The sequence below is a fragment of the Myxocyprinus asiaticus genome, chromosome 19 (assembly GCF_019703515.2).
Source record: "Myxocyprinus asiaticus isolate MX2 ecotype Aquarium Trade chromosome 19, UBuf_Myxa_2, whole genome shotgun sequence".
NCBI classification, from domain to species: Eukaryota; Metazoa; Chordata; class Actinopteri; order Cypriniformes; family Catostomidae; genus Myxocyprinus; species Myxocyprinus asiaticus.
The window spans coordinates 11,361,776-11,386,680 of record NC_059362.1 but is presented as its reverse complement, the minus strand read 5'-3'; the positions used below and the strand labels follow the sequence as shown (position 1 = coordinate 11,386,680).

The 24,905-nt window shown below is 37.4% G+C and overlaps 1 protein-coding gene across 1 annotated transcript in view; it reads left to right on the top strand.

Moving 5' to 3' along the window:
- LOC127410210 (disks large-associated protein 2-like) overlaps nt 1–24,905 on the top strand; it is a 174,883-nt gene that overhangs the window by 70,606 nt on the left and 79,372 nt on the right. The window contains exons 3-5 of the mRNA XM_051645355.1: nt 5,047–5,255; nt 13,608–13,764; nt 16,190–16,409. Coding sequence (XP_051501315.1) covers nt 5,047–5,255; nt 13,608–13,764; nt 16,190–16,409 — 586 coding nt within the window. The remainder of the gene's footprint in view (nt 1–5,046; nt 5,256–13,607; nt 13,765–16,189; nt 16,410–24,905) is intronic.

Genomic DNA, 24,905 nt, shown 5'->3' with positions numbered 1-24,905 from the left:
TACTTATTATTAATCTTACTTATGGTTATAATTTCAACATAATAAAATGTTTGATGATATCTAATATTACTACTTTTAGACCTTTAGCTTATTACAAACCTGTGGATTTATTAAGTCAATTGTTATAACTATTGCATTATGAATTGTGTTATTTATTGCTTGTGTTGTTGTAAACAAACTATTAAAAATGCTTTACTAAATAATGCTTAAATGTGTTTTATATGGTTATTTCACTTTCTATGTGATATAGTATCTACATGAGCTATTTAATTCACATATCTATTTAACGTTCTTCTGGTAATAAAACAAAGATTAAATGTAAAAACTATACAAAAACCAAATGTTACGATTCCATGTTGGGAACCCCTAAACCTGGCTCAAAGAACCTTTTAAGGTTCTTTTGATTGAAACCTTAAAAAGGGTTCAATATAGAACCTTTTTTGGGTTCCAAAAATGAAACGAGTAATAGAACTGTTTTGGGTTCTATATGGAACCTTTTCTTCTAAGAGTGTGAGATTCCCACTGCGCCCCTCCTCTGCTCCAGATTTGAAGACCAGACCTGCTTATCCATCTAAGCCTTGCATACTAATGTCTGTGCTCTTAGGCAAGGCCTATGGAGTGGCAGGTCAGGCAGGTTCAGCTACGCACACCATGGCGGTCCTGCAGGCCTACCATGCTGACCTGCTAAAGGATATGGATGAAAATGCCCCAGATCCTGAGTCATTTAAGGAGTTGCTGATATGGCGCTCCGGGCTAGCAAAATCACTGCCCAAGCCATCATCAGATTGATGGGTAGCCTAGTGTCTGTAGAGCATCATCTCTGGCTGAATTAAACAGAGATACGCGAAAAAGACAAAGCTGTGTTTCAATTTTTTAAATGAAAAGTTGTTTCCTAAAACGTTTGTGCTCAGTCATTTTTCTTGGGTGCACCCAGTTAGACAATCAAACATGTTTTTTACCCTTTTTTAGATGCATATATATATATATATATATACAGTATATTCCTCTTTGAATGGCATTTTATTCAGTTCTCACAAATTGTAAATTGCTCTGGATGCTTCCGGTATAAACAAGCTCCATCTTTCATCTGGAATTGTAACTGAACTGTTGCATACGCTTTGCGTGTTAATGTTTATTCATGTGTGGTTGCTATGGCTGCATCCTACACAAAATTCCCAACACTATCCCTTGAAAACAAATCTGGAGGTGTTAAAATTATTCAGTGTTCAGATGTACTGCAAGACTTTTTTTTTAAGGTTTAGAGGTCTTTAGGTTTCCCGACCCCATTTTCTCATTGCAGTCATACCGGCTATAAGCTTGTGTAGTCATTTTAATTTCTATAGTATTCTGGTTTAACTTATAATATATAATATAATGTACTTTAGAGAACTGTCTAAGAAAAGAATATGACATTAAACAGCATTTCTTTTTTTCCTTTTTTTTTTTTTTTTTGGAGCAGTGAGCTAGCAGCTAGCGCATGTGCTCCCATACATTGAGTGTGCTGCTCATGCAAATGGGTTGAATCTGACTCGCAGCAATTCATGGCTGAGTTTAAATCAAGTTTTGTTGTTTGTGTTGGATAGTTAGCTTAAGAAGTTGTGATTTTTAACAGTTTGTTTTATAAGGTTCTATCTGGCATTTTGGTCAGGATTAGGGTTAGGTTTAGGGTTAGGGTTAGGGTTAGGGTTAGGGGTGACCCTTTTGGGCAAGTCAGATCACTTGGCGGCCATGTTTGGAACATCTCTGGGCAGCCTGCTGGAAACTGTTTTCAATGGATTCTAGTACAGCTTCTATCTACTTCAACAGGGAATGACAGAAAACTCCAAACAGTTGAGCAAGATTAAGAGACTAAGATTAACATTTCAAATCAGCAAAAATCCCTGACAACAGTCATACCATTCAAATTGTGGTATTTTACCTCAGATCACGCTATTATTCCGGCTGGTCCAGCTAATTGTCACAGTCTGTCTCCCTCATCTTCAAGGACTCTTATTTTGAAGTTTTCCCCCGGACTTCATTTCCCATAGTGCACTGCCCTCATCACGTCCATCTGTTTCTTATTATCCTCACCTGTATTCCATTCACTCATTAGTTCCTTTTGTATAAATATCTTCTAGTTTTACCCACTCCTTTGTCAGTCCTCAAAGTGCTTTGTTGAGTTAATGAAGTGTTATGTTACGCTTAGTTTTTTTGATGTTAAGAGTTAGTGTTTATTCCACTCCAGCGATTACTATTGTTGAGCCTGTTGTTTGTTTCCACTCCATCGATTATTATTAAAGGATTTAAAGAATCTGCTCCTGTGTCTCCTCTCTTCCTCTTCCACTCCTAGACCCCAACGTTACACTAATGCATATGCGCTTTTTCGAGAAAACTGACTGTCAAAAAGGTGATTGGCTCTTTTACCTATAAGGCGGGACTTCCTTTTCTACAGCAAGCATATTCAGCATTATTATTTCTCCCGTTTATAAATAATCTTTAGGGATGTGCCCGAAGCCGAAAACCTTATTTGGAAAGGCAAGAATATTGACTTCAAAACTAATAACGAATTCTATTGAATAGAATTATTTTTTTTTTTTTTTTTTGATTATTCAATGAGCACAGGGATAGAGCAATATTTAAATAAACATCTAAAATGACAATGCAATAGTGAGTCTGTGAAGCCAGTATGACTTCAGTATAAACTATATAAACGAAAATGCGCATATTGTGATTTCAAGCAGGGGCAGACTGGGTAGAGAATTCGGCTCTGGATTTTACATAGAGACTGGCCCAAAAGTTGTTGTCGCTGTCCTTTTTTGCATTTCGCGGCCCCCTTCGGCATATCATGGCACCGTTTTGCAGCCCTCTTCAGGCAGTCGCGGCCCGTTCGGCATAACATGGTGGCCCGTTTCAATTTATCGCCGCCCTCGTTCAGCCCCGTTTTGTGGCCGGCCCACCGGGAAAAGTCCCGGTTCTCCCTATGGCCAATCCGCCCCTGATTTCAAGTTCAAATCAAATGGCCGCATCGCAGTCTCCATTTATTATGAACTTCTCAGAAATCTGAGCTTGTCATGAGTAACATTACCTAAGATAAGTGTGACGAGGAGGGTGGGGCCGGGCCGTGAGTGCGCATGGCAGGCCCCCAATTGAGCTAATCAGCCGAGGAGAGGGATAAGGCTGAGCCGGATGCGGCAGTTTGGGAGAGAGAGAGCCATACGCAGCTGCCGTGTGTGTTTATGTTATGTTACCGACTGTTCAGCCGGTTCCCGCCTCCTCCTTGCCCATTTAACCCTTGTTACAATAATATATACTATACATTTTCCACTTTTTGAAATGTCTATGTTAATGTTTAAAACCTTCCGAGTGAGATATAAGATAACAAGCCTCTATATCTCACTCTCTTCTCAAGCAGGCAGTGTGTGAGGTGAGGTAGGGGTGAAGTTTCTGATCAATGAGTGATTTCTTTCTAAAACAAAGCAAACGCAAGGAACCTGCACAGCACAAGCACGGACTATTGTGCAGGGCTGTATAAGGTTGGGATAGCATGACTATGTAAAATTAAGCAATATCGGGAATATCACAATGATTTTAATGTGCTTTTTATTTGGCCACAGGATTTCCTAAAGAGTGCCCCATAAGACTAATTTCACGATCATTTCAAGGCTGCACAATGAATCAAAATAACATCATATTCAAACCACAGAAAGCTGTGAATAAATTAAATGAATAGCCTACACTGTCTAAAATATTTTAGCCTATTTTTAAGATTAACAAATTAGCATTTCAATTTCAAAACAAACAAAACTTTAAAACCCTGTATCTCAAAGCGAGTCTGGGGGCAGTTGGAACCTTATAATGCTAAGGTCACAAGTTAGCACCTGATGATAGATGCACTACAAAAAGCATGTTTGTCCATTCAAAAGTATCTGTGTACTTCATTATATAATATACATATACGTATATATACTGTATATACATTATATTATAGTAAATGTTTAACCAGTGCCTTATTTCTGGAGGACCCTTAACAGTGTATTTAGTCACATAGAATTTGTCAAAAAAAAAAACTGAGTGGTAATGAAGCAAAGATGGCAGCATCCAGGTTGCCAGACTGATTTCACTGAGAATTTGGTAACAGTAGATTGAAAGTATCTTAGCTGAAATTGGTCTGTGCTTACCAAAATTCAAATCACTGACCCCCAGTGCCTAAAGCTGGAAGTGTTGATAAATATATGGGCACATGAGAGCTCCAGTTTCTAGAGAAGAATATAGCTGCAGGCAGAGCTCCAAAAAATGTGCAAGAGATTTCCAAATCGCCTGCAAGATATTGGGAGTCCCTAACCAAACCCTTTCCCTAACTTTAACTGTGAGTGGAAGTGATGCCCCCTTTTGGAGTTGTGCAACCCCTTTTGGAGTATATCTGCCCACTTCAGAAGTAACCCCGCCCCTTTAGGAGATTACGCACCCATTTGGAGATCTCCGGCCTGCCGCTTTACCTACTTGAGTAACTAGGTGAAATGTCCACAGAGTGGCGCCAAATGTGAGTTGTGTTTTTAGTTGTAAATTATGTAATACAGTTACAGGAATGCATATTTTATTAACTCTACCCCCTAACCCTAAACCTAACCATCAGTGGAGTTAAAATGTAACTGAGCAACAATTGAACCTCAGAATTGCACTGACCATTGTTTATGTGAACATGATTACTTCCTGGTTTCCATGGGACCAGAACCCATGTCCTGAAGATTGCTCATGCTAGAGGAAAAGTTGATCATTGAAATGATGCAAAAATGTCTGATGGAAGATGTCGCTTGTTTGGGACCCAGGTTTTCTCATGGAGATCTATGATTTAACTTTGGGTCCCAAGCTTTTAGAGTCTGACTCAGCTCTCTGTCTTCCTGATAATTGGCCTGATGAAGCTCCATTCTGGAGTTCATGGAATTCCTCACTAATTCCTGTGGATGTAAGTTAGCTGCAGTGCCCGTCGTGAATTCTGGTGAAAGGTGCGATATTCCCTCTTTAGGTGTGCGAGAACAGCTTTGAAAGTGTGTGTTTGTGGATCTGCAGGTCCCTCAGGATGAGTGGGGGGATTATCCAGGGATTGAGGAGGAGATACCATGTCGCCGGATGCGCAGCAGTAGTTACGTCAAGGCCATGGGAGATGATGATAGTGGTGAGTCAGATACCAGCCCCAAGACATCCCCTCAGAAGACTGTCCGGTCTGATGCTCTTGTTCTCAAATCAGCCTTGCAGAGGCCACATATAAACACCCAAAGGTAAGTCTGACTGGCTCCTTATTTTTCTCATTTTCAAAGCTGAGGTGCCCGCAGACTATATGGCTGTTGTTTATTCTCCTGCTTTATCTATCAAATGTATTTCAGAAGCTTGGAATGTTTCCAATGTGCTTTTTCAGAAATCCTCATAAGAATGAACTGTTTTTTAACCCATGTTTTGGGGGGTAGATGCTGAGGCACTTGAGGTACTAAGTGCTTTATGACCAGTCAGTTCATTGCTGCCAACAGTTTATGATGTATGGTAGAAGGCCTGGCTACACAAGAAAAAGAAGTGGTACATTTAATAAGAGTGATTTTAACCCAGTGTAGAGTGATTCTGCATGAGGTTAGATTTTCATGTTAGCTGACTGAGTGGCTAACTGATTTGTGGATGAGTTTGGGCTCTGGATGGTTTTGATTACTCCTATGGAATGAGTTTTGTTAAAAAAAAGTGCTTAAACTATTTAGTAATAAAAGGCTGTTAGATCAGATCCTGTGCTTTACTGCTGTTCTTACACATCATACCTACCAACACTTTTCCCAGCTAGCACTAGCTATAATATATTCACTACATTTTTTAAATGTTTCATTTGAATGTACAGATTACGTTATTTTAAAACCTAAATGTTTACGTTATTTTTAAAATTGAGGCGCATTTTGTTTCTGGAACTTTTAAAAAAATAAGCTAAATGCAACCAAAATGCAACTTTGCCAAATGTTGTAAAAACATTTTGTGCTTACTGGGTTGCTTGTTTCTTCTGATGACCTGTAACAAGTAAAGTTTTGTTTTTGTCTTAATCATGAGTCCTGACAAAAAATACTTGATTATGATCATTGTTCTAAACCTCCTGTCTGTCCGTTAGTAAATCTAACGCTAGTGCTGCAGGTAGAAGTGAAGCAAACCACATCTTGTCCAGGTTTTCCAGAGAGCTTCTGTCTGCTTTTCAAATATACATCAATCACTATTCTGGGCACTTTAAAACTAGAAAAGTGACAGTGATCCCTCATGCCATCTTAGTTGTCATGAACGGCATCATTAAAGCCATTGCTGCAGCAGTAATACACAAGTTTATGTGTTGGGTTTACAGATTCAGCCCAATAATGCAGGTATGTTCCACGAACTGGAGACATGTAGAGATCATAATTTATCACCATGGTGCCCTACCTACAAGACACTTAACCCCACATTTCCCCAAGGAGACTCTTCCTATAATAAGCATGCCATAAGCTGTTATAGGCAAATGTGTCACAAAACAACAAGAGGGACACTTAATACAGCTTAGACATCACTCAGGTATCACAGACGTGACATTATTTCATGCCATATAATGATTCATGATGCAATGCATAGAGTTTTGTTGGTATCAAATTCTCTATATCCTGCACAATATTAAATTAAGAAATATAATGTATCTGAAATATTGCAAAGCTAGAGTGACAGAACATATAAATATCAAGGACAACAATGTCAAAAATAGTGTCTCAAATCGTCAAAAACTTGTCTCAAGACCCCTTCATTTGTTCCAATCAATTGCACCACATCCAGCTGTTTTTAAACATAAGAACGTGTCATGTGTGAACTGCTCTTAAATCTGTTAAAGTCTAGTAAAAGCTCATTTAAAAAAGTAATAATTTATAACTAGGTGTTCTCGCTTTAATTTGTTAATTTAATGTAGAAAAAAAACAACATGTTAAAAAATGTAACGCAATTAATCATGCCTCCTGACCCGTACATAAATACTGTAATAAAAGTACCAATGGCAACCTTCAAACTCATCAGCGTCACTTTGGCATTGAAAAAATGTGACAAAAACCTTTGTAACTTTTGAGTGTATGGTGACTAGATCCACAACTTTAGTTGTGACTGCATCAATGCGTCCTGCGTTGTGATACCTGTGCCTTGTCTGCTTCTCGGTAAATGTTATATCACCATCTTTTGGTCTCCCAACGCTATAATGGCAGACTACATTAAACAAGGCCCACTGAGTGAATTGGAAAGCATGCAAATTAGACTTATTTAAATGTGGGCTAATGTTAATATATTGATGGCTCATAAATATATTGATAAAATAACATGCCGATAAATAATCAATATATTGACATTTTACGACATGCCTATATAACATGATAATTATTTAAATGATTATGCATTATTTATAGAAAAAATGTCAGGGCCTTTCTCAGCAAATATTGATACATGCGATTAATTTGATTAATTAATCTGCATGTCAAGTAATTCATTCGATTAAAATTTATAATCGATTGACAGCCCTTTTAATAACGAATCACATTTTTCGTGTAACTTTTCCAACACTACAGGTCTTTGCAGTGTTTACGATAATGCTGAGCTATTTTCCAGGCAAGCTTTTTTTTATTTGCTGTCACAGTAAGGATAAGAAGGGCAGGTGACATAGCTGGACATGGAAAACAACATGAAGGACAAGGTGAGATAGAAGCTTACTCAAGAGACAACAACAATCACTATTTCCCAAAATAGTTGCTCTGTGTCTCACCTTGGTGTCTGTAAATTCTGCACATTCAGAAACCTGTAAGATGGATTTTATCTGGCTCTCCAAGATGCTGATGCTGAGCAAAAGCTTTCAGTGAAAAAATTTTTTTTAACCTAAAGTGTGCTTAATTATTGGCTTAAACTGGTTTAATTTAAGTCAAAAAATTATTTAGCACTGAATTTACCTAAATGCATTAGGTTGCACCAACACAACTAATTTTAAGTGTTAGATCAGGTAGAAATAGCTCCTTAAAGTATCAATTGCAGGATACCACTTTTTACAGTGTTACTAGCAAGTACAAATGTAGAAAATGTCCTGGTTAATAGGCTCTTGTATACTTTTGTATGATTAACAATTTTGGTGTTGGTTTGCCACTTGATGTTCAATGTCAAATCTGGGTCCCGAATCAAAAGCAGTTCAGAACTAATGATTTAGCCAATGCTTTATATCCATAGTAAAGTTATTGAGAACACTTCTGGTGTCTTAGTCAAATGACACACCGATAAAAATGGATCTCAGTAACTTCACAGTTAATATGCTTCCCCTACATAAGGGCAGCATTTTATACTGGCTATACCTATTAACAATATCTCTTAATTTTAATGTTTAGTTACATGAAAATAAATTACCAACTTCATGTTACCTTCTCTTTTTCGTAATTTCAGCCTAATTAATCAGCCAGCAACTAAGGCATTAATGGTCTATTATTACAGATAATTACAGACTTAAATCACAGTGTCTGTTTTATTACGTTCCCGCACTGTACCATGATCTCCATGCCTTTCCATACACAGTATTAAAATAGGACATACACACATTAAACCTACATCATTTTATTTACCATGTTTTATTTTTACATATATCTTTGTCTGCTATTTTTAAACAAATAATTTAAAGGTGAAGTCTGTAATGTCTGCGCCACTAGCGTCAGTAAACAGAATTGGGGGAAAAAAATGCAAATACGTTTCCCAAGCACTCCCCTGCAATTCAAACTGATTGTCCCACCCCAGACTCACGCTATTGGTTTAAACCATTTTGTTATGTTTTGATACAGACCAATGTTTTGATATCATGACAAGAGTCATGCTAATACATTTACTTATAGTTTTCTCTCTGTATTAGGCGGATATGGGTGAAATTATTTTAACATTGACAAAATTACACACATATCTTTTAATTTTATTGTTAAATGTACTAAACCTTTGACTCTCTTTAAATGTTAAATGACATCATGTCTTGTAAGCATTGTCATGTAATGTCCCAGCAGAAACTTCAGTCATGAGATCTTTTCCAGCTGTCTTATATCTCTAAATAGCTCAAGTGTGGGGAATGCACTGCTTTTTGAACATTATTCATTTGGATGATTTTGGTTGTATTATGTTGGTTGATATGAGTTTGCATGGTGTGGAAAGCCGTTTGGCCATCTAAAGCAAATGAAAAGATTTCATTCATTCATTCATTCATTGAAAGGTACAGAGCTCATTCCCTGGCAAGATGTTTCATGAAACATTAATTGGATAGATAAAATTACTCACACTGCAGGTAACCATGCTTCCGGGTTCTTTCGAGCAGCAGATTTTAATGGTGGATATGGGCAGCACTACAGTTTTAATAATCTTTTAAGCATTACATAATGTAAATGTTTATTGATGTTAGTAAAAGTTATTTAAAAGGGATATCTATTGTTTACAGTTAAGAAATTTTGCAGGTTCTTTCTGAGTTATTGGAAAAACCAGTTTTAACTTGAATCATTAGGCCTATATTATGGTGTCGCACATGAAACTGGTTGCTGAATACACATCCTCACACAGCATAACACTTCTAAAGCCTGATAAATGTGACATATGTAATCTAAACTACCATAAGACAGACAGTAGGCGTCTTTACTGCTTAAATAATTAATGCACATACAGTAAATAATAATAATAATAATAATATCAATGGCATAATTTGTGCAGTATGACATTATTTTTATTTGCATATCTGGTTCAACTAACAATGAACTATACATATTAAGCATTTATGAATATAAGTTAATGTTAATTTCTACATATAGTAATACATTTTTAAATCAAAAGTTGCATTTGTTAACATTAATTAAAGCACTATGAACTAACAATGAACAATTTGTATTTTTATTAACTAACATTAACAAATATTAATAAATGATGTAAAAATATATTGTTAATTGTTTGTTCATGATACTTAATGTATTAACTAATGTTAACGAATGGAACCTTATTATAAAGTGTTACTGCATATCCTTTTATAAACAGTAGCCTATGTGCTGCAATGGGAGACAAGGTCTCGTTGTTCCCGTTAGAACTTTCATGGGTTTTGTTCACATAAGATCATCGTTAGATCATATTTGTCCTCATATCTTTCACAGCTGTTGTGATCGGAGTTTGTGCGATTTCTTAGTTAAAAGTTCAGATCCACCAATAGCGCCCATTGGCAACAGGTCTTTTCTGGGCTGCCAAAAGAACCTGGAAGTGGCGGAGCGGTACGTTTGTTTGTGAATAGTAACTTCATCTGTAGAGAGAGGCATTAAGTCTGGGCTGGCGTGTGGTGACCCAACATGGAGTATGTTTTTTGGATGATTAGATTGTGTCTGGGTTTCTGGGATATGAGAAATATAGGTAATAAGACTTTGGTTGATCACTGTTTTCAGGCCTATACTCATTTTGTGTTCATATTAAAGTTTTTGAGAATTTACACATTAGCTGCTGGTGAGAGAGTTGCTGATGAATGGAACGCTGTCCATCTTTAAGATGTCTTGGCAATGAGGAGACTTCCAAAGTGCCATTAGATTTCTTTCTCACACTTTCCACACTTTCTTTCCTATCCATGTCCTCGCCTAATGTTTAGTACTGACAGAGACAGCTGCTGTCCATGGTGCTGAACTGTGTGAGACTGGAAGATGTGTTAATGTGTGCTCCAAGGCTTCGCTGTCATTCATTCATGTTAATAATATGATTCTGTGATCACATGACTTGCATCATTTCTATGGTCAAACAGTTACTCTCAAAAGTTGCACTGGGCTAGGGCACCACACCATATATATAACACCTTATATGAACCAGTAGTTCTCAACTGGTGGGTCGCATATTTGTTTTAATAGACCCGTGGACAGCAGGGCAGTGATACATACTACTAATAAAATGCAACTAACCAAATAATCATGCATAGTTAGAAAATGTGCATAGAATAGAAAAAAATAAAATAAAATAGGCTTTTTATTTTTAAACGGGAGGGGAAAATGCTTTCCATATCATTTGTTGATTTATCGTCCAGTCAAACTTTGGTGCAAATTCTGTTACTTGGTAAAAGCTAACCAAATTAGGGAAATGCCAAAATGGGCAGGTTACTTGACATTCCCTCATGCTTGAAAGCCCTACCTAGTCTCATTACAGAAACTTGAGTATGGGTAAATTTTTGCAAAAGGGATAAACATTACATTGTGTACGTATCGCTGCAGTTTTTTGTAAAACTATGATTTTTACTCCCATTAAGATAATTAAAGATTAGAGGGGAAGGTTTTTAGTTAATACTCATTTTGTTTCATTTCGGCCTGTTCCTCACAAATCGCTTCAGAACACTTGAAAAATAGTGAAGAATTTGTATGGAAAAGTGCAGAGGGGGAGTACATAAAACATATTTTTTATTTTGCATTGACTGTTTCAATACAAATATTTGATGTAGGTAAGTTTCCGTGTAGCTCTAGTGGTAGAGCATGGCACTTGCAAAGTCAAAGTCACGAGTTCAAGTCCCAGGGAGCAAACAAACTGACAGAATGTACCTTTAATGTACTGTAAGTGGTGTAAATGCATCAGAAATTATAATGCTCTTATTTGTTTAATATATATATTTTTTTAATACACAAAGTTGTAGGTAGGTTTAGGTTGGGGGTTAGGTTTAGTAAATTATGCATTAATGCTTTATATATTTGGAGATATATTCTGCCTTTAACCTTACTATTGTAAAGCCTAGTCTATTTTGGAGAAAATAAAACATTCAGTGGACATTTCACTTAAAAGCTGAATCGATACGTAAATCATTGAATGTTTTAACGCTTCGCCAAAAATGTAGCTATAGCCACATTTCTGTAAGGAGATCAGGTTGCGAAAACCATGAACAAAATTACAAGGTAATAAAAAAATAAATAAAAAAAATACAAACGCAAGACAACATGACCCAAACTGTTAATTGTTAAAGATAGGTTCACTCAACACTTAGAACCCTATTTTAAGGCTGCTTCAACCCTTACAAAAAATCTAAACTAGCTGTGAACATGCAGAAAATTTGTCACTCATTATTTTCACTTGCCAATGAGCTTTTGATTCACCGCAGATATTTGCCAAAAGTTTGCAGCTCTTCGTTGGTAGTGGTGAACCTCCGGCAAACCTTTGGCAACAATGGACAATTTGCTGCAAGCTTGCCACAAAGCTCATTTGCATGTGAAAATTATCAGTGGCGAATTTGCAGCAAGTTTGTTGCAAATTTGCCATTAGGGAATACATCTTAAGTGCAGTGCTATGTGCTATGTCATACATGCAAAGTCTGTTGGGCTGTTTGGAATGCATTAGAAGAATAGAAATATGGATTTGTGTCTAACGTTCTTTTGCACATTAACTGCGTCTTTGTTGAATGTCAGGCATATTTCTATGACAGTGACACGTTCCTCACATAAACATTTAAAATGTGGTGCTCATCAGAACTAACTGGATGTAGGCTGCATTAAAAAATTAAAAAGATTGTAAGTATAATTAATCATTTTGAACCTACTGATAAACAAATCATTACTAGTATTAAAAGTGATCAATAGCTCTTTGATATCATCTCCTGATGGAATCTCCGAACTGCAAATGCAGGAACTGAGTTTAGACTCTGCGCCAAGAGTAGACATGGTTCTCAGAAGTCTTAGCGCAATGACCTATTTCTAAGGAAAATAAAAATTGTGATTTGCGGCACTTCATTTACATACAACACACCCACAGTTTGCGTGCATACGCCCACAGAAAGTGCAAGCACTCCCAGCCAAGCCCACTTTCACGCTGTGCTGGCATGAGCGCTTAGACTTAGTGCTCCCACGAAAATTGGATAAGACTCAGCGCCGGGTCTTTGCGTGTAGCACTGCACCTAGACCGGTCACAAAAATAGAGCCCATTGAAACCAAAATTGACAGTTTTCCTCTTCATTTATGTTGTTTTCAATCTATGTTGTTTAATCTATGTTAAGAATATTGTTGGGCATGTGCAGTTCAAGGCAATACATTTCAATGTTTAAACAATTTAAAAAAAAAAAAAATTTGTATGATGAACAATTTTGGTAGTGTGTTGGGTCGCCACTTGATGTCCAATGTAAAATGTGGGTCCTGAATTAAAACTAGTTGAGAATCACTGTTATAAACAACTTTCATTGTTGCATATGTCTAGGAAGAGTGAAATGAGTTTAATTGTGTGAAAATGTTTCTTATGTTTATTATTCTTAATGTATCAAGACTAATCCACATGTAAACTGAACAAACAACCCTACTGTATGATTTTCTTTGGTTGCCAGTACCTCTGAGAAAGTAGAGTTTGCTTTCAGCACCTAAAATTTGGGGTGAATCTGCATGCATATAAAGCATACAATAATTTTGAGTACTTGTTGAAATGATCCACATTTGTTTCACGACAGTAAAGCTCTTAATTGCAAAGCACTTTCTCTCAAATCGTACCATCAGCTATTACAGAAAAACAGAAGTTTAACAAACTATTGATGGTTTTTCCAGAATCACTCTTCAATCTAATTCTGAGTAGGTTACTCTGTGGCTACATTAGTCTTTGGTTGTTCCTCTATTTAGCTCTGGCTACCACTTGCAAACAACGAGAGATATGCGCCCTCACCCCAGCGTGTCTCTGGATCCAGCAATCAACTTCAACCCTCCACAATTTCGCTCCAGAAATCAGAGCTACATGCGTGCAGTCAGTACCTTCAGTCAGGCAAGCTGTGTCAGCCAGGTGAGTCCAACCATTGCTGCACTTCACGCCACTGACACACAGGTACAAACAGGTAGAATCCACCTACAGTAAGCTGTACTTGCTGTCTGAGATGGCCTGCTCGTTCCTCAGATCATAAACTGGCTTTGTGAGATACTGTGTCATGTGAAGACTAGACTTCTTTTAGACTTTATGCTAGCAGATTATGTTATATGCTTTGTAATTGATTTAAGAGTTTCCCTACTGAAAAATATAGCCATCTTAAAGTGTTAGCTGATTTTACATGGTTTCAAAGCTGTTCATTAGCTGGTTTAGATGGCTGGTTAACTTTACCACCAGCAGGTGGGGCGAGGTTGACCTTGTAGACTATTTTGGTAAACTTGGTTAGAGCTGGTAGACCACTTTAACTGAAAGTAGGATTAACACTGCAAACCCTATTCCTATTCCTAACCCTAACTTCTAAAATCAGCGGGAAATGATTGGTTAATAAGAATGTTGTTCAAGCCCCAAACCCAGACCTAAGTCTAAACCTAATGCTATCCCTTCTCCGTCTCATATCCCTAAATCTAGTTGGTTGATAGCATGTTTATCCTGGGCCAATATGGATGTTGATCCAAGAACATGGCTAAATCCAACACTGACAGGTTTAATAATTTTTTTGCAAGCAGCCTCCGAGACAAGCATTCTGATCCAGTGGGAACCGCAAAGTAATCCTATTCACATGAACAAGGGTGAGCGCGATTCGGAGGTTGAATCTTCACTCTAAAATTACATTTAGACTCGGCTAATGGTTAGGCTTAGTGATGGGGTTCGGATTCTGAGGTTGCATTTTCGCTCTGAAATTAAATTTTTTTCTCCACTGACAGTTAGGTTTGCGGATGGGGTTTGGGTTCAGAGGTTGCATTTCTGCTCTAGAATAAAATTTTTACTCCACTGACGGTTAGGTTTAGGGATGCGGTTTAGGTGTGGATGTTGCATTTTTGCTCTAAAATAAATTTTTTACTCCACTGACGGTTAGGTTTAGGGATGCGGTTTAGGTGTGGAGGTTGCATTTTTGCTCTAAAATAAAATTTTTACTTCACTGACGGTTAGGTTTGCAGACGGGGTTTGGGTTCAGAGGTTGCATTTCCGCTCTAGAATATAATTTTTACTCCACTGACGGTTAGGTTTAGGGATGCGGTTTAGGTGCGGAGGTTGCATTTTTGCTCTAAAATTACATTTTTACTCCACTGATAGTTAGGTTTAGGGATAGGGTTTTAGTTCGGAGGTTGCATTTTTGCTCTAAAATTTAATTTTTACTCAATTGACGGTTAGGTGTAGGGATGGGATTTGGGTTCGGATGTTCCATTTTTGCTCTAAAATTTAATTTTTACTCCACTGACGGTTAGGGTTAGTGATGAGGCTTGGATTCGGAGGCTGCATTTTCGCTCAAAAATAAAAAAATTACTCCACTGATGGTTAGGTTTAGGGATGGGGTTTGGGTTCGGAGGTTGCATTTTCACTCTTAAATTAAATGTTTACTCTACAGACGGTTACGTTTAGGGATAGGGTTTGAGTTGGGGGTAGAGTTAATAAAATATGCATTCCTGTTGACTGTAATTCACAGTGTGATCTATCTGGCTAAATCACAGCTGGTATGCTTTTCCTGCAGGGTTATAGAGATATTTTTTTTGTTATTACTTTAGAACAAACAGATGTGGCTTTTGTAATGTTTGGACAGAGGTTAAGTAATTAAGCTTGTAAGAGGTGATGTTTGATTCACTAAGTTTCTTTCTGATGAGCAACTGTTAAAACTGTTTTTGAATGTCAGAGAGTGAACTCAAAGAGTGCTACTGTTGAGCTGTAGTGCTGTGTTTGTGAAAGGGGGTTTTAGGAAGTTGCCTGTTTTTTGGGGGTTTATTGATTTTGATCATATGATGATGATGATTGAGCTGTTTGATGAAAGTTTTAGAATATGCTAACTTTAAAATGTTTTTAAGTAGCCTATCCCTAGTGTTACAGTGCTAGGGCGCTGATAGCATTTCAGTTTATCGGAATAAGAGGAGTAAACTGACCTTCACACAGTAGTTTAGACTCTTTATAGACTCTTAATATCTTTTAGCTAAGTATTTATCAAAGTCAGTCTTTTGTACATTCAAGCTTTCCTGCTATCTGCTGATGTTGACTGTTTGTGTCATTTTTCCCTCAGAAAAGTTCTTCAAACATTCTGCTTCTTGAAATTTCATATTAAAATAAGATGGTATTTCAGCCTGCTATGTTTTCTCATATCTATTTTGTTGCTTTCTGACATAATTGTACTGAGACATTCAAGGTTGGAAATTGCCAGTGGTATTTTCCTCCTGCTAACACTTGCTTCATATTTACTGTGCAAAGGGGAAGAATCAAAGTGAGAAAGAGAAAGGAAGAGGAAAAATTAAGGACTGCTATTCCTGTTTTTGTCTCTCAGGTGAGTGAGACTGAGGTCAATGGACAGTTTGAGTCAGTTTGCGAGTCCGTTTTTAGCGAAGTAGAATCCCAGGCCGTGGAGGCCTTGGACCTGCCCGGCTCTTTCCGCACTCGAAGCCACAGTTACCTGCGTGCTATTCAGGCTGGGTATTCCCAAGATGACGACTGCTTGCCATCAATGACTTCTTCTACTGTCACTTCAACTCTCAGATCCACAACAGGTAAACGTATGCCTCAAAAATCCCACCTGAGAGAGAGAAAAAAGGCTTAGAGCACATACCCGCCATACATTCAGCACATGCTGAACTACATACTCTGGCATACCTACATATGTACAGTGGGATTCCCTTGTGCTTGAGAGATGACTGATTTGAATGTTGTTTCCGTCCGCTCCTGTCTGTTTTGTGTGTTTGCTTTCTTGCGTCGGTTGCCTGCAATTCCCTTTGCACGAGTCATGCCTCATTTTCTGGCCTTCTGATTGGTTGGGTCTGGTGGTAATGAGAGACTAGATGGGGGCTAAAGGGATTTAGGCAGTGGATTATGTGACATCACATACACATTAAAACACAATTCAGCATGCTTAAACTAGCGGAGCTATCCAGAGCATGTGATGCACTGTGGAGAAGTGTTTTCACACTGATCGGTTCAGTTTGGGCAAAAAGGCTTTAGATCTATTCATAATCACTATGTTTTAAAAATGTATTTAAAATAAAAAAAGATATATATTCCTTCGGTTCAGCTTGTCATACATTAGTAAGCTCTAAATGCTGTTTCCAGTCCTGACTGCACATAGCAACAACTGTGAACTATATAAACAGATGTACTGATGTGATATGTGTTGCATAAAAACATCTTATATAACTGAGTAGAATGAAATTCAGATTCAAGCAGTGCTTTAAAAGTGGGAGTCATGATGTACTAAAATACAAATAGAAACCATAAGTGCTTAAAGGTGCCATAAGCAATTTCAGCCATTTTGCTAACTTTAACCGCATGCCTTCTCTACAAACCCCTGGACTGTCAGCAAATGTCAGCAATCCTGAATTTGCAGAATGACTGACATTTCAGTGATAGCTTTCAGGTAGAATGGACATTTTATTCTTGGTATTTGCTTATAGCACCTTTAATATCTAAATAATTTAAATCAAAATATTCGCATGCAAAACTGATGGAATTATAATGCTCATCTTTCAACAAAATTAATTGTGGAGTACTCCAAGCATGCAATAATGTATAAATCTTAAGTCAACTAAATGCTAATTATCGTTCAAGTCATGATATTTAGTGAATGTTAGATGAAACAGAAGCAGTTCATTAGATTGTTTATTTCTAACTGTCTTAATATAATTTAAAGTTCATCTTTATTCTAGTGGCAAGTACGAGAATACATTTCCTATTAATGCTGGGTATTGATACAGATTTCCCGATTCGATTCAGATTCACAAGCTCTCGATTCGATATTGATTTATATGGGCATATTTCAGTTATAATGTCCCTTTTGCTTACATATGAAAGACATTCTCTCCCAGCTAATGCTGTTAATTATAGGGGACCTTCTAACTAGGTACATTATGAAAATATTAACTTGAATAATTATATTTTATTCGTTTTTCATAATTTTGGTCAAATTTTATCTTTTTTTAAAATGAACAAATTGATGTATTCAATCAATAAATATGATAATATATTGCATTTGTTATTTTTTTGTTACATGTTCATTGTTTAATTACATAATTTGTACTATTTACAAGTATTTACATTGATTTGAACACGTGTTAAAAACCTGTACTGTCTCTTTAAGAAAACCAGCATTTCTGTAAAGAGCATCTGCAAATGAGCGCATTTTAATGAGAGAGACTCAAACGGCTTTATCTTATCTGTCCTATGCATGATTAGAAATAAGTTTCTTTTTTGTTGTTTTTGATCAACTACTGACTGTAAACAACAGAAAGGATATTAAAAGAGACATTATTAAATGACAAATGGGTTGCGTGGATCTCGTCTTTTGACACACATTATGCACAACAACTTTTACTCTCAACAGGCAGTCAAAGGATCTCGCTGCTGAATACTCCACCACTTCACTACACAATCACTGGTAACTTAAATCTAAACATTTACCAGCCACTTGCCAATATGCATTGTATTTGCTAATGCAAGCGATTTCCTCTGATTGTAGTAGAGAATTACACATAGAATAAAACATCGATCTTGGGATTTAAGAATCGATATCGAGATCGTTAAAATGAAGATCGCGATGCATCGGAAAATCTATATTTTTACCCTCCCCTACTTTGTATCAAAGCAATCATGTCTTAAGCCATTTTGGTTTCTAATTTTGAATATTATATCACATTGAATATTTTAATCAAATATTTTCACTCACAGTTAGTTCAAAAGTTTGTTGAAAACTTCTCCCTGTTTGCTGATGTGAGCAATCTCCCCTCACAGGGGTAAAATTTTGTTCCCCGTGTTTATGTGCTTATTGAATCTGCTATTATGATTTACTAATCTCTCAGTGCATTCAACAACTGAAGGTGAAATCCCATTATCCTAATCCAGTTTTAACATTAATTCTAACTAATGAGTAATTTAGTCAGCCTAAATGAGTTTTTGAAGACCTGACGGAGCAGGTTTTGTGCAACACATACACATCTGACATCGGAAAGTGTATATCCGTCTTATAATGTGTCTCTGCTTCTTTGTGCAAGCAGAGTGCCCACCTCCACACCCAGCCCTCCAACACCCCTGCTGTGTTTGGTTTAAACATGGAGTAAAGCTATGAACCCTATTGAAATATCACAATTTGATGTCAAATATTGCAACACAACAGAATTTCTTTTTTTTTTTTTTTTTTTTTTTTTTTTTTTTTGCATATGAATTGTTTCAATATTTTAAACAAAAATGGTAATTTGTTTGTATGATTTGTTTGATGAGTTAAACTTTGTTATTTATTTATTTATTTTATTTAATGTGGGTTTCTTTGTTCATTGGTTATTCAAACTGGAGTTTGTTTTGATTTGGACCTTCATAATTGGTCAGAAACCCACACTGACCGCACACACTGAAGACAATAAGGAGAAAGGAGAGCCCTTCAATCCCACCGTCTCACTCTGCTGAAGTGCTTTCACCCATATGGCTCTGAATGCAATCCCTGTCAGCTCAAGTCAACTGGCTGTAAGACAAAACCATTGTTTTCAAAAGGATTTCATCTACTCTGTTTCACTCTGGAGGACTATCTGAGTCAGCAGTCCTGTACTCCTTGGGTTTTACAAAAAGAAGCACATTTTGTGTGTTAGATGCTAAATTAGACCACTTTCTTCCCATAAAGAAAGTTCAAATAATTGCTTAAGCTCTGGTATTTATTTTCCCTTTTCTCTTTGGTTCCGTTAAACTTTAGTTAATCACATAAGATCCAAAAGCATTAACATACACCGATCAGCCACAACATTAAAACCACCTGCCTAATATTGTGTAGGTCCCCCTCGTTCTGCAAAAACAGCGCCAACCCGCATCTCAGAATAGCATTCTGAGATGTTATTCTTCTCACCACAAATGTACAGAGTGGTTATCTGAGTTACCATAGACTTTGTCAGTTCAAACCAGTCTGGCCATTCTCTGATGACCTCTCTCATCAACATGGTGTTTCCATCGGCAGAACTGCCGCTGAACTGGCACCATTCTGAGTAAATTCTAGAGACTGTTGTGTGTGAAACTCCCAGGAGATCAGCAGTTACAGAAATACTCAAACCAGCCCGTCTGGCACCAACAATCATCCATGCGATTATCTAATCAGCCAATCGTGTGGCAGCAGTGCAGTGCATAAAATCATGCAGATACGGGTCAGCAGCTTCAGTTAATGTTCACATCAACCACCAGAATGGAGAAAAAAATTGATCTCAGTGATTTTGACCGTGGCATGATTGTTGGTTCCAGATGGGCTGGTTTGAGTATTTCTGTAACTGCTGATCTCCTGGGATTTTCACGCACAACAATCTCTAGATTTTACTCAGAATGGTGCCAAAAATATCCAGTGAGCAGCAGTTCAGTGGACGGAAATGCCTTGTTGATGAGAGGTCAACTGAGAATGGCCAGACTGGGTTGAACTGACAGAAAGGCTATGGTAACTCAGATAACCGCTCTGTACAATTGTGGTGAGAAGAATAGTATCTCAGAATGCTATTCTGAGATGCGGGTTGGCACTGTTTTTGTGGCATGAGGGGGACCTACATAATATTAGGCAGGTGGTTTTAATGTTGTGGCTGACCGCTGTATCAGAGTAATGTTATCAAGCATTGAATATCCCATAAATTCGCCATGTACATTGAAAGGATAGTTCACCCAAAAATGAAAATTCTGTCATAATTTACTCACCTTCATTTTGTGAGAAATTTTAAAGAACATACTATTCTCATACATTTACAAAGAATGGAGACTGGAGGTTTCAAACTTCAGATTGGATGCAAAAGTACCATATAGGTATTCATAAAAGTAATCCATACATCTCATGCATATTCAAGTCTTCTGAAGCCAAAAGCTTTGTGTGAGGAACAGACCAAAATTAAAGTTGTAATTCACTGATTGTTACTATGAAGGGCTTGGGCGGATGTCCAGATTTTCAGTGAATAACAAGTTCAGTTTCATTCTGTTCCTCCAGTAGGTACTTTCTTCAAAATTTCTCCTTTTGTGTTCCATGGGAAAAAAAAGAAGTTTGGAACAAAATGAGGGTTCATAAATGATGACAGAATGTTTATTTTTGGGTAAACTATTCCTTTAAGCTAAATTTAGCCACAGCTAAAATCATTCGGCATTATTAAGCAAGTTGTTGGGTGTTCTGTGATGGTGGAGAGGGAGGGTGAGCGGCAAGGCCTGTCTTTGGCCGGCCATCACAGGAAGGAGATCCAGGGGAAAAGAGCAGCTGGAGGGACATCAGGGATGCCTGTCACAGGTATTATAATGTCAACACGCATACATGTATCTATGGATATGTGTGTTTTTGCACTGCCTTCTCAACTGAATCAGGACTAGTCCTTTGAAAGACACAAAACTAAAAGGTCAGATTAGGGAAAACATGATTGCCCAGTGGCCTGTCTATGTAAGGCATTTAACAACAAAAGAACAACGGCAAAAATTACCAGCTTTATTTGTACTAGCACACAGGTTTTTTCCCCCTAAACCTATGTTCTGATTATTTTATTTTATTTTTGTTGTGTAGTTGTTTGTTCCCTTAAAGAAAGGTTCCAGGTTCAATACAAATGAATGCCTTAGATTTCCACAGAACTTGTCCCTCATTTTATGTGTTTACAGTAATTAATTTACAATGGAAGTCTCTGGGGAAAGTCATTCCTGTTCGTATTTTTGTTAAAGCACAATTGATATAAATTCTTCCGTACAAAAATGTTACTTGTAAAGTTCTTTCTAAATCCTCTTTATAGAGGTGGGACTACTTTTCTAGGTGAATGAACTTCTACTTATAGTTTACTGGTGTAATTCCTGTGCGTTTACCAAGTGTACATGGTCATGCCAGGAGTTGAATGATTGGACATAACTTTACACAGACAAGGTTGATAAGCTATTTTATCATATTAGTCTCACATTAACATGTATAATGTTTTAAAGTCTTGCGGCTATACTTTAAAAACACTGTGGGTTTTAACATTTATACTGGTACAATGCCTTGCTCTATAGACTTCCATTTGTTGTCAAAATTGAGAATTTGAGGTAACCTGGAACATTCTTATACACTACCAAATGGTAGCAATTATTATTAATTTTATATTGCAGTTTAATTTTATCATGACAATGTATTGGTAGGTTTTCTTAGAATGTTGCACTATGTTCAAAGATGGTTTGGTCACTTTTAACGTTTCACTTAATTTTTACAACAACCTTGGCATCCTTGAAGGACAGTTGTGTCTGCGCTTTGAAGTAAGAGCTGGTGTGGAAGATTTCAGCTGTGATGTACAGTGGGATTGCAGCCTCTGCCTGGTGCAGCCCTCACAACAACCTAAAAAAATTAACTGGATAGAATCTCTTCTTAATCCTGCCCCTATAAACTCCACATGGTCCAATCAGCTCTATAGATGAGCTCTTAACATATTCAATAGGGTTCATACCTCCTCGCCTGAATGACTGCATGACATTCTCTTATTGCCTTTTTCATCTTTTCTTTTGCACAATAAAAAGAAATCACTAAAATCAGATCTCCTGAAATTTAGCCTCCATGAAAATACCACATTTGCTACAATGCTTGGTGATTTGATACAAATCAATGGATAATAGTTGGTTAAGAGTTAATAGCACTGAGATATTGCTACTTCATTTGTTTCACTGTGAAGAGATGGAAAGGCTGTGCAGACGGGATGTTCTTTGACACGAGTGAGAAGGCAGTGTAAACACACATTTCAGAGCTAAATGTACAGTATGTGAGTAAAAGGAAGTGAAAGACCCTTACAGCAGCAACAATGTGGTCGCTTGAAATTAATGTTGTTAAATTAAAGCACAAGCTTAAAATGAATACATTCCTTAAACCTAGAAATAGATATATTTGCTCTATTGCTTTCCCTTGACTGGTTTGCTGGTTTAAAGGGATAGTTTACCCAAAAATTCTAATTTTCTAATAATTTACTCACCCCATCACGTCTCAAACACATATGACTTTCTTTTTTCTGCAGAACACAAACAAAGGTTTTGAAAGATGTATGAGGTATTTTGGTCCATACAATGCAAGTCAATGGGGTCCAAAACTTTCAAGCTCCAAAAAGGACTTAAAGGCAACATAAAATTAATCCATACGACTCAAGTTCTTTTTCACTATAAAGCTGCTCAGGTTGTATTCCAAAAACCTGGAAGAGAATTCACCATGGGCTCCCTCTGGATTTTCCTATGGGTTTTTATAATGGCAGTTTTGAATTTATAAGTAAAATACTGTTTGTGGTAAACAGTACTTAATGATACGTGGACGTGTTGTTCTACAACAAATTACACGCAGTCACATCTCAGGCATGAATTTTGAAGCTGTATTGAATTGCATACTTTTTTTAAAAACACGGTGTCTTCAAAATTCACGTTTGAGGTATGACTGTGTGTAATTTATGTTGTAGAACGAAACGTCCACGTATCGTCAAGTAATGTTTATCACGGACCTTATTTTACTCATAAGTAAATATATTATAACCCCATTATAAAAACCTTTAGGAAAATCCAGAGGGAACCCATGATGAATTAGCCTTCTGAGTTTGCCTACAAATTGACGTCACGGCTGAACAGCTCTGTTATTACACGGCTCTCTGGAATACTTGATTCTGATTAGTCAATGGCGCCATCTAGCTGTGTGAAATGCCTGAGTAACAACCGCACATCCTGGGATTCAGTCATATCAGACCAGTTATCCAAGTACTGTGAGTCATCTTTCCTACTTCTCGTATCACTCTGCGATCTCTACAAGTAAGCTAATAAAATTATTTCAACTAATTTCAATGTTTCATGTTCATTTGACAAGTAGTCTTGTAAGGCACGGTAGCTCAGTGGGTAGCACTGTCGCTTCAAAGCAAGAAGGTCCCTGGTTTGAGTTCCGGCTCACCCAGGGTCTTTCTGTGTGGTGTTTGCATGTTCTCCCCATGTTTGCGTGGGTTTCCTCCAGGTGCTCCGGTTTTCCCCACAGTCCAAAAACATACAGGTTAAATGAATTGGAAACTCAAAATTTCCCATGCATGAGAGTGTGAATGTGTATGTCTGTATTTCTGGGTTTTTTCCCTGCCTTCGGCCCATGATAGCTGAGATAGGCTCCAGCACTACCCACGACCCTACATAGGACAAGCGGCTATAGAAGATGAATGGATGGAAGTAGTCTTGTAATAAGCTGGAAAATGAGCAGTCATTTTCACAAAATAAACCCCACCAGAACTCCAACGCACACTGGAGGTGCCAATCAGCTGTTCAGCGATTTCTTTCTTCTCACATATTAACATAAGTTCAACGCAAATCAATATTTCATGTCCATTTATTAATTTATTTGGGTAGTAGCCATGTAATAAGAGGGATAATGAACAGTCAGCCCGTTGTTATTGCAAAATAAACCCCTTCAGGGTGATACAAGTCCTGATCACCTTGTCAGGTTTTATTTTGCGATAACATCAGGATGACTGAACATTATCACTTGCTTAATCTTGATTACCAGCCCATTTGAAACACAGGGCAGGCTTCAAGACGTTGATTCTTTACACTGCACGCAGTTGCCAGGTACTCGATCCTGGTATCATAATACATCAATGAGACGTATTTTAATTTTCTAGTGTTTACCATCAACCTTTTGCCGACTGAAGTACATTTTAAAATTAGCCCATAAACTCAACCTGCAACTCTATCATTTCAACTCACTTTGGCATTTTCCAAATTGCCCAACTAGGTGTGAAAACCGCAAATATTGCAACACTTTGTCTGGTTTGTGTACAGTGATTTGCACAAGCATCAAGTGCGAGGAAGTGTGTGAACGAGCTATTCTCATGAATGTGCCAAGGAGACTGCAGATGTCAAGATTTATAGTGAACAAAAATTTAAATTGTGGTCTGTTTCTAACCCAAAGTGACCGTATCACTTCAGAAGACATTGAAGAATGCTCCGTTCCATTCAAGTCGGGTGTGGTATATACCTACTTGATACCTCCGATTTTCGACCATAAAGTCATTCCATTGCCAGATGCTTGGAAGATGACATGA